The sequence below is a fragment of the Drosophila serrata genome, unplaced genomic scaffold (assembly GCF_035046125.1).
Source record: "Drosophila serrata isolate PLE 108 unplaced genomic scaffold, ASM3504612v1 contig_376, whole genome shotgun sequence".
Classification (NCBI taxonomy): Eukaryota; Metazoa; Arthropoda; class Insecta; order Diptera; family Drosophilidae; genus Drosophila; species Drosophila serrata.
The window spans coordinates 2,126,423-2,140,208 of NW_028257274.1; the positions used below are offsets into that span (position 1 = coordinate 2,126,423).

At 36.0% G+C, this 13,786-nt stretch overlaps 2 protein-coding genes across 5 annotated transcripts in view; both read left to right on the top strand.

Annotated features, from left to right (window-relative positions):
• Positions 1-13,786, top strand: part of rdx (BTB/POZ and MATH domain-containing protein rdx) — a 77,564-nt gene that overhangs the window by 4,848 nt on the left and 58,930 nt on the right. The window contains exons 1-2 of one of the 3 annotated variants that reach the window (XM_086839703.1): positions 1,250-1,449; positions 3,847-4,118. In XM_086839703.1, coding sequence (XP_086695829.1) covers positions 4,105-4,118 — 14 coding nt within the window. In that variant the 5' untranslated portion in view covers positions 1,250-1,449; positions 3,847-4,104. Of the gene's footprint in view, positions 1-533; positions 605-1,249; positions 1,450-3,424; positions 3,559-3,846; positions 4,119-13,786 lie in introns of those variants that run through there. The other 2 variants (XM_086839704.1, XM_020962214.2) reach the window with 2 other exon arrangements.
• COX6AL2 (Cytochrome c oxidase subunit 6A-like 2) overlaps positions 8,487-13,786 on the top strand; it is a 28,255-nt gene continuing 22,955 nt past the window's right edge. Inside the window, exons 1-3 of one of the 2 annotated variants that reach the window (XM_086839707.1) lie at positions 8,487-9,042; positions 9,102-9,605; positions 9,664-10,087. In XM_086839707.1, coding sequence (XP_086695833.1) covers positions 8,922-9,042; positions 9,102-9,605; positions 9,664-10,052 — 1,014 coding nt within the window. In that variant the 5' untranslated portion in view covers positions 8,487-8,921 and the 3' untranslated portion in view covers positions 10,053-10,087. Of the gene's footprint in view, positions 9,043-9,101; positions 9,606-9,663; positions 10,141-13,786 lie in introns of those variants that run through there. The other variant, XM_020962216.2, reaches the window with a different exon arrangement.

Consider the following 13,786-nt stretch of genomic DNA (forward strand, 5'->3'; position numbering starts at 1 on the left):
CATGCGCCATACAAAGCCAAAGGCGTTGAACCGATTCATGTACATATTTCTGTTTTTTTATTCATTTTATTTTTGTTTTTGAAATTTTTTCGGTTGTATGCAAATAAATGTATAAATAATTACAGCTGGGCTTAACTCAGAGTTACTAGAAATAATTCTTTTTTTTTAATAAATTGAAGTTCTTAAAGTTTTACTTCTAAGAAGTTCGTTCTTTGTTAATATTTTTCAAATAAATATAATACGATTAATACAAGGAAATTTATGAAAATAGACCGATAACTCTTAAAACATTTAAATTGGGTTTGTTTTGTTAGAAGTAAAAACTTTTTTATGTGATTTAAGTGGCAGATTAATATTTTTCTGTAAACCACAATAAAAATAATAAACCAAGATCAATACTAAATATTTAAATACATTTTGAAGACTGAAAAACATTTAAACATTTAATTGTAAATGTTAAATCTCCCTAAACTAATGTATTTAATCAATGTTTAATTCCCTATTTAACACCCCATTTCTTTTATTTCTTACAGACCTCTCTTAACGTGTTTGTCTTCGGTTTCAGTAATTACAGGAAGGAACAGGCAGTAATAACACAAACAAGGTGAGTTTCTTTACCAAAGATCTCAGCAATTAAACCTGGATTACTTATGTACTTGAGGGGGCCAGTAACCATATGATTTTCAATTGAACAGCGTCAGCTTAATTATTAAGTCATTAATACTGGGGGGGATTAGCTTTCTTTCTCTCCCAATCGGAAGGGGGTGAGCTCTCTGTGTGATAAGCTGCTGCTGCTGGTGATGCTTGCTATCTCGCTTGCACCGTCAATAGCCTTGATAAGGGCCTTGAGAGAGCGGCGCCATCAAACATCCAGCAGCAAGCTTTTAACTTTGTTCTCCAAAGTGATGTCCATTTGGTGAATTTCAAGTTAAATTAGACTTTGTTTATTAAATATTTTTATAATGCAAAAACAAATATTAAATGTGTACGGTTAAGGAATTCCAAATAATCAAATATTACATAGTTAGGAAATTTACAAAATTTGTTTAACTTTACAAAATATTTTTGAAAAGTAAGAAAGTAATTCTTAGCTATTTTTGGCTATTGTTAATTTTCGGGTATAGCTACTTTTCCCTAATATTTCGCATAGTTGGCAACATTGGTTCTTTTTCGCTCAAAAAATGCTGGCTTGTGAAAGCTCAACCGCTTGCTCTCTCTCTCTTTTCGTGAGCGTAAAGCTTCCCATGTCAAAGCAAAACAAACACAGAGCTGAGCAGAAAACGCTGCAGAGGCAGAAGCAGTAGAAGCAAAACAAAAAAATATATATTAAGAAAAAAGCTCAATCGTCAGCTGCTGCGCGTAGCGAGTAGTAGTTTGTGTGCTTTTTGCGGAAAAATCCACATTTGCTAACCGATTTTCCCCGATTTACACCCACAGCGATTCGCAACGGTAAATGTCAAGTGCTTGGTGTCCAGCCCAAAAAGAATTTTTCTGTGGGCCTAAAAAAATCGCAGTTTTCCTCGCTTTCCCACGCGCGTGTTTCGCTCTCTCGGTATTTTCAAAGCGCGTGACCTTAATCTGTGAACATTGTAGAATCGTATAACTCCTCGAAATTTGTTTAAAAACACGCGCAATTAAACACACAAAGTGAATAATAGAAATACGAGCTTTTTACAACAACTCGACCAGAGGCAGCAACTTCCTCAATCTAACGCCCTTCAACCGTGTTTTAGGCTATATACTTCGGATATATACTACCTTTATATATATGGAAATAAGCCCCCAAGCACAAGCTCTCAAACTGAAGAATAGGTTGGAGAGCAGAAGAAATAACTTTTTCTATATGCAATACATATCTTTGGAGAGGAGTCGGCTTTTTTCAAGACACCCGGCACTTGCTCTCGCTCTTTCTCTTTTCAATTTCTAATACTCTCTAGCCCTGTCTCTTTTACTTGGCCGTATTGCCCACTCTCTCTTTCCTTTGGCTATGACGCAAATCACATGTTTATAAAGCCGTTCGATTTTTGATTAAATTTATACAACAATTAAATTGTGTTTGTTTAACATGTGAGCTTTTTTTGGGCAGAGTTGCCAGATGGGCGAGATACCAAAATATATAGCATTGACATTCTCGAAAACGTTAGAGTGAGAAAGAGTGTATGCAAGGTGGGGGGCGGCGATAAAACGACACATGTTCGACTTGCCCAAAAAAAGCTCTCGGCGGGGCAGTTCAATTAAAAACATGTGCGCTGCCGCTGCCCTCTGTCCAATATTTTTGTTTATTGTTTATAAATGAGAGAACTTTGCTCCATCCCGCTCGCACTTGACGAGGGTAAATGAGCAGCTGAGGTCAGCTTGGAAACGCCGGCGCAGCTTTTTTGTGTTTGTTTCTTTTTAGTTTTTGCAAAGACACTCGAAGCTTTTTCCGCAAGCTTTTTTTCTATATAGTATGTACAAATGGATGTACGTATGTATGTATGTATGTATATATTAAAGTGGAATCGAGTGATATAGGAAGAACCTTGTATGCTCATGACTATGGAATGGAATTTAGTATGTGTAGTTTCTGTGTTTTTTTTATTTTATTTTTTTTATTTAGTTTCTCAATCCATTATGCTTATTCTCTCATATTGTTTCTTTATTTTTCTGAGAGTATTACAGAAGATTCTTTAGCAGGAGATGTATAGGGTTCTTCTTCTAGTCTCGACTGGGGCGTCAATGTTGACCTCCAAAAAGCTGCTTTTGCACTGATTTATTTTGCCGGCCAGCTGCGGAAGCGTTTGTGTTTCTTTCGCTTTTTCTTCTTCTGCGTTTTCTGCTAGTTTTTTTTATATTTTTATTTATTGATTTCATTACTGTTTTTTTTTGTTTTGTCCGAGGCTGAGCGTTTCTTAATGCCGGTGGGCCATGTGCAGAGACCTGGAAAGCGAGAGAGAGGGCAATAGGTTGCTCCAAAGAGTGAGTGATACAGTGAGGACTACGATTATCAAGGAAATTTCTTCTATATCTATGTAGGTATTATATAGAAAGGAATTTCATGAGAATATGCAATAATCTGTTAGTTTTAAAGCCCAAGGCCTGGAAAGAAAGGAATAGATTGTAGTACGAACACTGAGTTTTCTTTAAAGATTTTCCTGGGTTTACTTAACTTATTTTATTCGAAATTAGTTTCAAGGCCACATTATTTTACAACATTTATATAGTATTGTTATCGCACTTTTAATAGTAAAAGATAGTGGGTAGCAAATTTCAAACTCAGAACCTTGATTATTGGTAAATTGTTAATTTTCCTTTTGTTTATTATACCAAGAGCACCCTGTGTGTCTTTGTTTAATTTAAAGCTTATCACAAAAAGAAAAATGAACGAAAAAAATGCTGCTGCTGATAACTTGAATCATTTTTTGATGTTTTTTTTTTTCATTCAGTATCTTCTTTGTTGTTGCTGGCTTTATTTTTATTTTTATATTTTTGATTTGGCATTGAACATTGTACGCTGGTTTTTTCACCCTTCTTTTTCAGTGTGTGAGTGAGGTGCCGGAGACGCGATTATATTTGTGTGTGAGTTAGTGTGCTGTTTGGCTTTTTTGATTATTTCGCGTGCAAATATCACGTATGCGACGGGTTGTCCAGAACTTGCTCATTATATGGTCACACACGTTCGCTGAACAATTGAATGTGATAAAATTTATGTCTCTGACTTTTTTTTATATATATTTATATTTGGATGCGGATATCTCATTTTTCATACTTGAGGTTTGATAAAGAAAAAGCTTTTCCTAAAGCGGAGTTGAGTTGTTGTAATGCCAAAAGCTAAATATCTAATCTTGTTTCTTGTAAAATGTTTAGATAGTAAACAAAATGACGTTCGTGTGCTAACTACGGAAAAAGACACATCCAAAAAGTTGTTCAATACAGTGCCAAAAATAAAATAACCAATAAAAAAAGTAATATAACAAATTTGTAAAAAAAAAACCATCATCAAGGGAGCTTGAAAAATCAAAGCAAACGTTTTGATTTTTCCATTTGAGTTCGGGAAGTTGTTGAAGAAAAACCTTCAAAGTGGATACCCTGGCGTTGCCTCTTGGAGGGCTCTCTCATGTTAGAATGGCTCTAGCCAGGTAAGAATTAATAACCTGTTTAATTATATGGTATTTCTTAAAAATTAAGAAAAACTAGAAAATATTTACAATAACTTATTGCTGTTTCTGGTGATCATTAAGAGAACGATGATTAATATAGTGATATTTGTAGTCCCTCAAGCTTACAAGCCTTTTCTTTTAGATAAGATAAGATCTTCAATGAAGTATCTTTTTTATTGCTTTATTATAGAACGAGATATAACTATTGTGTAATTTATCGCAATGATTATGATATTATGCCTAAATATTGTTGCTGTTTTGATACTCCTTTGTCTTTATCGCTTCATCCTGCACGCTTTTCTTGCAACGTACAAGCAAATCGAGTTTAAGTACTCCAATACTGTTTATTAATCATTAAAACCCATGAACCTTGTCATTAGCGAATTTCAATAGAAAATCCCTCATGCCAATGCGAAATCTCACATCAAGTTGGATGATCTCTAAAGATCAATTAGTGATGCCCACGCTAGACAGCGAAAATTCAATGTCGTCATTAAAGCGATTACCGTTAAGCGATGAAAAAAATACATCAACGGCGACGATAACAATAACAATAACAAATCAACAAGGCGAGTGGCGCGAAATCGAGGAAACAATTCAAACGAAAATGCAACATTTGATGTGCACGTGTGTGTGTTTATTGTGTGTGTGTGTGTGGATTGCATTAAGATTCAGGGGCAATGCCGTGCCTAGATGTAATTACCGTTATAGTCAAGTGCAAACCATATGGGATACGAGATAAATATCGCCTCGGTTGACCCCCCGATTTCATAAAGTGAAATGAAATTTTGTCGCGAAAAAAATACTTTGCACTTTTGGTACAATAAATAATGGGATTTACTTTACTTTAAACTATCTATCGTCTATACTAGTATTCTTTATAAATTGTGGAAACAAATAGCTTTTAGGGAAGTATGGAATTATTATTATTATTTTTATTTGAATTTTTCTATTTAAAAATAAATGTGACCATGACAAAAAAGTGAGACCATCTCTCTGCAGAATATCACAAAGTACAGTTCTGCCTGATTTTAATAAAGTATTCACTCTACTGAGTACACACTGTACTAGAAAACTCATTGCAATTGTCGTTATTGTAATTGCAATTTGTTGCAACCTTTGAAAAGAAAAGGGGGGCTACAGAGATGGGAATGATTACATATTGTTTAGGGTTAGGCATCATCAGATGAGAGAGTGAGTGAAAAGAGAGGCCACAAGTGACCCTTGTGTGGGCTACACTTTCACGGTTTTTCGAAAATGTCTTTTTGCATTTTGAAAACCCTGATTTCCATTATATTTATTGAGGGAAAGTAACAGCAAAGATCATCATGCCTGCTGTGCTCTCTTTGGCTCTCTTATTTTGCACTCACCCAGGGGGAGAGGTTAAGATAGCAGGGGGAGAGAGTGAGAGAGCCTCGTGCTAATTCATTTTAATTCATTTGACCGAAGGTGAATGACAGAGGGAGAGAGCAAGAGAGAAGTAGAGAGACAGAGAGAGGAAGCTTGAAAAAGAAGGGCACACACATGCACACTTAGTAATCTCCATATCTCTCCCCCCGTACCGCCCCCTCTCTTGTGTGTGTTTTGTTTTTGTAACGGGTTATTTGAATTGTTGTAGTACTAGTTTTGTATTTTTTTTTTTAATTGTCTATGAGGAAGTGTGTGGTGGCAGCTTTTTGTTGTGTATTTGTCAGTATTTTGTGCGAAGGTGTTTCCATTTGTAATTACCATTACATGCCAGCTAGTGTGTTGTGTTTTGTGTTGTGTGTGTACATTGGGTTGTTGTAATCGTGGGTTACAAAAGCGCTGTTGTTGTACCTGCACATGCTGCCATTTCAATTTGCCGCGATAAGGTCGTTTTGCTCTATGATTTTGCGTAATTGCATTTGATAATATTTCAATGCGAAAACCTTTAAGGGAACCCTCACAACCCAATGGGGTAAGGGGGTGTAATTTACTCGCAAGTTAGCTTTGTAGTTAAACATGACACACAAAAGTCATCATGTGCACTTCCTTGTTTATGTGAAGTCAACATTTTGCAAGATGTGATGTGATTTTTCTATATTGATAAAGATAGGTGGAATTATTATTAGAGGTCTTAGTTATTATACCCCTCATTTAAGTCAGATGATTGCAAAACTGTGAAGGAATCATTTCCGACCCTATAAAGCATATATATTCTTGATCAGCATCAACAGCCGAATCGATCTAGCATGATTTTGGCAGAAAAAAAATTTATCAATATTTTTAAAGTGTTTACAGCGTTAAAATTGTAGAAAATAATGATAAAAATGTTAATTTTTTAAATTATAAATTGAGTATGCAGATTTATAACCTTAATAAAAACTAAGACAGGAACGGTTTCCGAATTAAAATTAATGTTTTTTTGGCTTAGTTATGAGTTTTTTAATATTTGATTTTTTCGAGAAAACTGCCATATAAAAATATCGATAAAATTCGATTTAAGGTATGTGAATATCTTAAACTAATTTGTTATAGATATCCGATTCTATCCTATAATTCATTTGCAAACTTTAAGGGTTTATAAAAATCGGCTTCATGTAATTAAAAAAAATCAAACCTATAAAGAATTTCCCAACATTTAAACAAACAACGTAAAAATAAATATACGTATATTCTCCTATATCAATGAAATGTGTAAAATCTAAAAAACTGCTGGGATTATAATAATGTTTATGGTCTGAAAACATAGCACAGTCAATAATTTTCTTGACATTTATAAGAATATGTCTCCTTTCATGTTGGGTTACCCAATAATTGGCTTTAGCAAGGAATTTCTCACTTTGCATACCAGAAATGTTTGCAACAAAAATATGACATTTTCAGAATATTACTCAATATTTTCCTTTTTGACACATTCAATATGGTATTTGGCAAGGTTCTTACGTCCCGATGAGTGTGTCAAATGAACTTAGATCCTGTTGAGATGGGGAAATCGATGTGGTCACCTAGATTGAAGGTCCTTTTCCTTATAAGCTTGAATCATAAAATTTCCATTTCCATGTGGGAGACTTTCCCAACAAGGTGGGTGGGGGATATTAATTCACTCATTCTACCACCTCTGATACACCTTAAAACACCCTAAAAACACACACACACATACATTCTACTCGTTCTATATTTATATCGATGACATGATTTCGTTTCAATGTTCATGCCACAAAACTCACGGATTCCGCGCCCGATAACAATGACACAATTCGAGGGTATTGTGTTTGTATCTGTATCCCCGTGTTCCGTATCTGTAGCTGTGTCTGTGTTTAGTATCTGTGAGGTTGTCAGCCACCCGCAACGAAGCCACAATCATTGACCCTCATGCCTTCAATCGGGCCAACACACACACACACACACAACACACACACACCCATGAGTGGCAGGGACTTATTGATTCAAATTGCTGCCATATTATGTCGGCCTATCACTGGCAAACCTAATTGGTTAACCATACCAAGGGTATTACGATATGGGTCGAGTGGAGCACTGATTCTCATGGCTCCTCTAAAACATTTTCCCTTGAAAGAGGGTTGGGAAATTTGTGAGTGACATCTAAGAGTGCAAATGTAGATTCTATTTTATGTATTGGGTATGAGTTTTCTTTATAAAGCCATTAAAATACTTGTAGTACCTGTAAACTAATTAATTGAAGTACAGAAAACTCATTAAATTTTGATCAAAAGAACCTCCATTGGGAAACAACAACAGTGCAAAAGGTCAATTAACAATGGCATTCGTCACTAGCTGTTTGAGTAAAGTCAGTTGCAATCCCAAACTAATCGCAATTACAGCATTTCATTCTCGCCCGCAATCGCATTCAAACATTATTCCGAATGCGAAAAACAACAAACAGAAATAATGTTTACAACAACAACAAAACGCGACAAAACAATGCACACAAGTCGAAAGGAGGTGGAGGCTAAGAGTAAAAAGCAAAAAAAGCAAAAACAAGCAAAAAAAAAAAGACAGAAAAAGCAAAAGAAGCAAAGCAAAACAACGCAACGCAACGGAACTGAGCTCACCGCGCTGCTGAGCGACAAAAATGCAGCTGATGAAAAGCGTTGGCGTCGCTGCTTTTAGTCTCTGCTTCTGCTTCTGTCGCTGCTTCTGTCTCTGCTCCGATTTAGCCTCGTTACAAGCCGTCGCGTCGCACGCTTTGGACGGTTTGGAGGTGTCACCAGTGCTGACAAACTTTGGGATTACGAAAGTCGACCAAAATCAGATTATAAGAGAGTTTTTTGATGGCTATATCTAATCTTCAGGATCCTTATTTAGCAGAGTCTTGTATTTTTTAGCAATATAGAAAATTTGCATCACCAGTCGAGTCGATTTGGTCTTGTATTTTCCTTTTTTTTGCCCTTTTAGTTAGGGAATTATTTATACGCAACATTCAGAGTCTTATATTTCTGAGTATAACAAATTAGCGTCACTAGCCGAGTCGATTTATACATATTTTAGCCTGTGTCTATTCTCTAAGTATTTAATTTTATTTGGGAAAACTATCAGTATAGACTTTATTTTATTCATTCGTAGAAATTTACCACGCAAATTATAACAATATGAATAGGAACCCTACATCTCATATCTACTACCTATAATTTGTGTAGTATTTATGGTATAGTATAGAGTTATCCGATTCCTATAAAATGTCATATATTTTCATGCTGCTAGGTAGGCCTTTTATTATATATTTTCTAAAAAGATATGCTTCCAAATTGAAATTTCGGTACACCTCTCCCTAAAAAATAGTCTAATTTCGGTGTTAAAATGAAGAAGGCTTTAAAATTAAATAATTATGCATTACTATACCAACCACACCTCACCCAAGCCTTTTTCACCTCACGCTTAAAGTCTGACAGCTCTAAATCTGCGGATCCAACAAAAAAGGGTAATGTTTAATAGTTACTTATACCAAAATGATTGTAATATAAGCGTTTAATGAAATAGAAACCGAATGTAAATTGAATAAAGATGCTGGGGCAGGTAAACCGGATAAAGATGCTGCGGTAGGTAAGCCGGCTAAAGATGCTGTCGCAAATAAATTGACAAAAGATGCTGCTCCAATTAAATCAGCAAAAGATGCAACTAAAGATGCAACTAAAGCTGCAAAAGTTCCAACTAAATCGGGAAAAGAAGATCCAACTAAAGCTGCAAAAGATCCCACTAAGTCAGCTAAAGAAGATCCATCTAAATCTGCAAAAGGAGATGAACCCCAAAAAGAGGCACCACCGCCGAAAGACGAAACTGTTATTTCCGGTGGAACCGATTGTAATCCAAAAACACCTTGTGTCCCACCACCATCAGGCAGTAATAAATCAAAAGTCCAAAAGGCAAATTGTGAATCAATACTTTACAAGCAACTTGGTCCAACTAAAACAAGTAAAAAGAAAGTACCTTTAACTAAAATTCAAGGAGGTGCTCTTGATTGTCAAGGAAAGAAAGAAAAAAAACGTTAGTATTTTCTCCATAGTTATTTTACCCACTTATTAATGATTCACAATCAATTTAGCGCCACAAGCTCACCATGCAAGTCGTTTTCAAAAATATTCACTTTATCTGGCCTTACCTCTAATCGCCATACTAACGCTATTGATTTTTGGCCATCGATCGGAAGGGGATCGCTTGGAATTCAAAAACTATGACTATATGTATAAGCGTGATAAAAAGTTTTCCTTTGGTGATGGAAATCGATCAGCATTCCATAATAGTTATTATAATGCTTTACCGCCAGATGGATATGAGGATGAAATTGATGAAGAAGGATTGGGTCAAGAACCGGAAACGGAAAAGGACAAGAAATCCCGATTAAAAGAATTTGAAAAGGTTTTTAAGAAGTGGAAAAAACACGATGGCAAGAGAGAAGCTCAGTTGCAAAAACAAATGGCGGCGACCCACTAAAATTGTAAATTAAAAAGTATAATAATTATTTTTTTGTAAGTAAAAATTTTTAGATAAAATTTATGAGAAGAAATTAAATTATAAAATCGTTTGAGCTGATGTAAAGCATAAATATCAATTGAAATAATTATCTTAAATGTTCAAAAGTTAACACAAAATGGGGAAATTTTTATGAACTGATTTTAAATTATAAATATTTTTGAATCTGAATATTGCTTAAAATTGGCATCACTGGACAAAGTTATGAGCCTGAAACTGGCATCACTGGACGTTGGCCGCGCCCTCGCAGCGTCGGCTGCGCAGTCGCCCTCGTCCAACGGCCGCAAAAATCTTTAGCCCCGAATTCGAAATTCGAATTTTGTTTAGGAATCGGAATTCGTCACCAACTTTGGACACTTACAATATGCCGCCAACGCTGACGTCAGCGGAGGCGTTAACATACGTCGCTGTCACAGCGAGCGTTGCAGGTCGCCGTCGCAGTTGCAGTCGCAGTTTACCTCGACGTCAACGTCAGCGGCAGCTTCAGCCTCAGTTGTCGGCAGCGTGTACTACTTTTGTTTTCATTGAAAGCGTTTGCTGTAATGTTTGTGGTACGTTCGTTCCTCTGGCAGCGCAGTCGACGCTGCTCACATGGTCACTGAGCTTCCACTTGGCTCTCTCGCCGTCGCTCTCCCTCTGCCAGCGTCGCTGCCTGGCGTTGCCTCGCTCATTTGTTTTGGGTCGAATTGACCTTCTTAAAAAGTAGGTAACCTCATTTCTCATTTATCGTGTACAACTTACATGCTGCTGCCGCTGCCACTAGCTCTGCCTCTGTCTCTGTCTCTGCCTCTCTGCTGCCACTGAGGTGTGTGTGTGTGTTGTGTGTTGTGTTTGTGGTGGGGGGCTTGTCTCTTGAGTAAAAAAAGCAACAACTGAAATCGCACGCATCGCTCTTAATTGTTTGGCCAAGATTCCTTGATTGGTTGTAAATACTCTCTCATCGTACTTGGTGGTGGGGCAAAAACTGCCTAATCACTCTTTGAAATGCTGAAATGTTTTTACATACCTTTGGTATGTATGGCATAGATATTCTGCATATGTTTTCATTAGCATGTAAATTTTTGTTATACAGTTTGGTATTATGAAACTTGGATATGAAATCCATGTTTATTTTTAAAAGAGGCACATAGAAAACACTGATTTCTTTCTTTTTGTAATAATAAAATGGATTAATGTTTTATTAACTTATTTAAATGTGATATGCTATTAATATTTAAAGTAGCACTACTTTGTTCATATCAGGTTTATATAAATGTTTTCTTAATGAAAGCAAACATTTAAACAACTTTTTTACTTTTACACATGAATTTTGCAATTATTTTTTTAGCCACATCAGATCCTTGTCAAGCTCTGTCATTATTTACAGCAGTTTTGGTCAAGTAAAAATTCATTTTACATTACAATAGTAATGTAATATTATTAGTAGTGTTGGTTAAGTACTGTGTCTTTGTTTATAATAGTGTTGGTCAAGTACAAAAGCGTTCACATTACTTTTTAGTGTTGGTCAAGGACTGTGAGACATTCCTTATAACAGTGTTGATTAAGTATACAAATACCTGGGTTTAGATGAACCTAGTATTTATTAATAACATTTAAATAGTAATATTATTATACTCTGTTATTATTATTCTATGTATTACTATATAATATATTTCTAAAACCTACATTTTAATGTTTAATTTGATAAATTGTTGAGTCACTTCTCTAATATGTAGCTTAACATATTTTAGCCCTCAGAATGGAACAATCCCCCTTTCTCCTATTTTATTTTCTTTATTATATATTTTATACATATTCCTCTATTTAATTTTCCTAAAACCCAAAAAAAAAAGAATAAATGTATTATCGCTTCCTAGTGTCTCACTGTCGCTGACTGACGTCACAAGGCGTACGGCGGCGACACTGACAGAAAATAATTGAGTCGGGCAAGGTTTTTCTGGTGCGGCGCACAGATAGATTATGTTACAGACTTTTCCGAAGGTGAGGCCTAATTCGAAAAGTGTGTAATTTGTTTTCCTACGCTGATTGCACTTGGAATTTATGCTGCTCCCTTGGTTTACTTATGTATTTATATATATATATTTATATTATTTGCTGTGTGTGTGCATAAACATTGAACGGTGTTTCGCTCGCCGAACTATAACCGAAAAAAGAAAAAAAAAAACTATATAAAAACTATACAGTAGTGAATCGAGCGAACTGAACTGAGCAGAGCACACTGAGAGCAGCGAGTCGCTGTCGTCGTTGTCGGCAGTCTCGTTTACTATTGACACCATTAATGTTGCCCCAATGTAGGTCAATTGCGCGCTAATTGCCCCGCAACTCGCCTTCTGCCGGGGTCGTTTCGCCTTCTCCCTGCCCCCCCCCCGCGTCTCGTGTCTCCCTTGCGTCACCCCATCTCAATGCTGTCGCTGTGCCACTGCCACTGCCTCTCATCAGATTCAGATTCAGCTTCAGCTCAGATTCAGATTCAGATTCGGTTTCGGATACAGCTGGTTGCTGCCACTTCTGCTGCTGATGATTGACGCTGCCAGCAGCTTGACCTTTTAGGCCTCAGAAGGTACAGAGATGACCTTATTTGGGCGTATTTTGGCCAAACATTTTGGGCTACTTTCTATGTTACTTAATGGATTTTATATAGTTCTTAAAATAAACAGTTTCTTCTTGTAGGAAACATATTATTTATTTGAAATGCTAAGCCATTTTATGGTTGAGTATGCCTGTACATCTTATCTAAAGTCCTGGAGAATTCCAACAATTAAATAATTTTAATATTCTATTTTGTATGATATATATAAGATACCATTTTTAACAATTTTCTTGCAAAAAGATACAGTTCTTCAAAATTTTTTTGCAAAAAGATACAGTTCTTAACAATTTTGTGCCAAAAAATACTATCAGAAAAGGTATAAGGCCCTAAAAATGTCTCAGTTTTGTAGATTTCGGTAATATTTTAACCCATTAACAAGTCTTCTTGACCGCAGAAATTATAACTCTGTTCAACATAAAGACTTATAATTATACCAAACTATTAATTTGTTAATTTTACTAATTAAAATAAATTTGACATAATTTTTAAGGCCTCTTTTGATGACCTTTAAGCCAACTTTGGCAACACTACCGTGTAGAAATTGCGTATACGCCCTGTGAGACGACATGGCAACCGCAAAATTATTATAACTCTCAGCTCACTGGAATTGCCTTCGCACTGTTGTCTTTTTTTTTTTGCTTTTATATGTATATGTATTTTTCGGGGCAGTCAGCCCCCAAACTCTGACCTAGTTTCCGCCTTTTTGGGCACCGAAAAAAAAAAAAAAAACTAAAAACTTTTGTTGTACATTTATTTTCCGGGCCTTTGTATTTTTGCATATTTTATGATTTAATCAAAGAAAATTATACACGCATGCAGAGAGGAGCATCATCTCCAGGGTGTGCCCTGGAGGAAACGAATCCAACAAATGCGAAGGTTTCCCTCCCCTCCCCTCCCGGAAAACAACACACACACACTCATGCTGCTGCTGGGGCAATAAAACCGAAACTTGACCCAATTCTGAAAACTGATGCCGTCTCTGTGTTTTTTTTCCAGTTTCTCTGTTTGTGTCTCCATATCGTGGGGCCTGCTAGAAGTGGTTGTTTATATACATCTTGTATTATAAATACGGAATTCCCGATAAACAATTGTGGGTGCTGCTGGC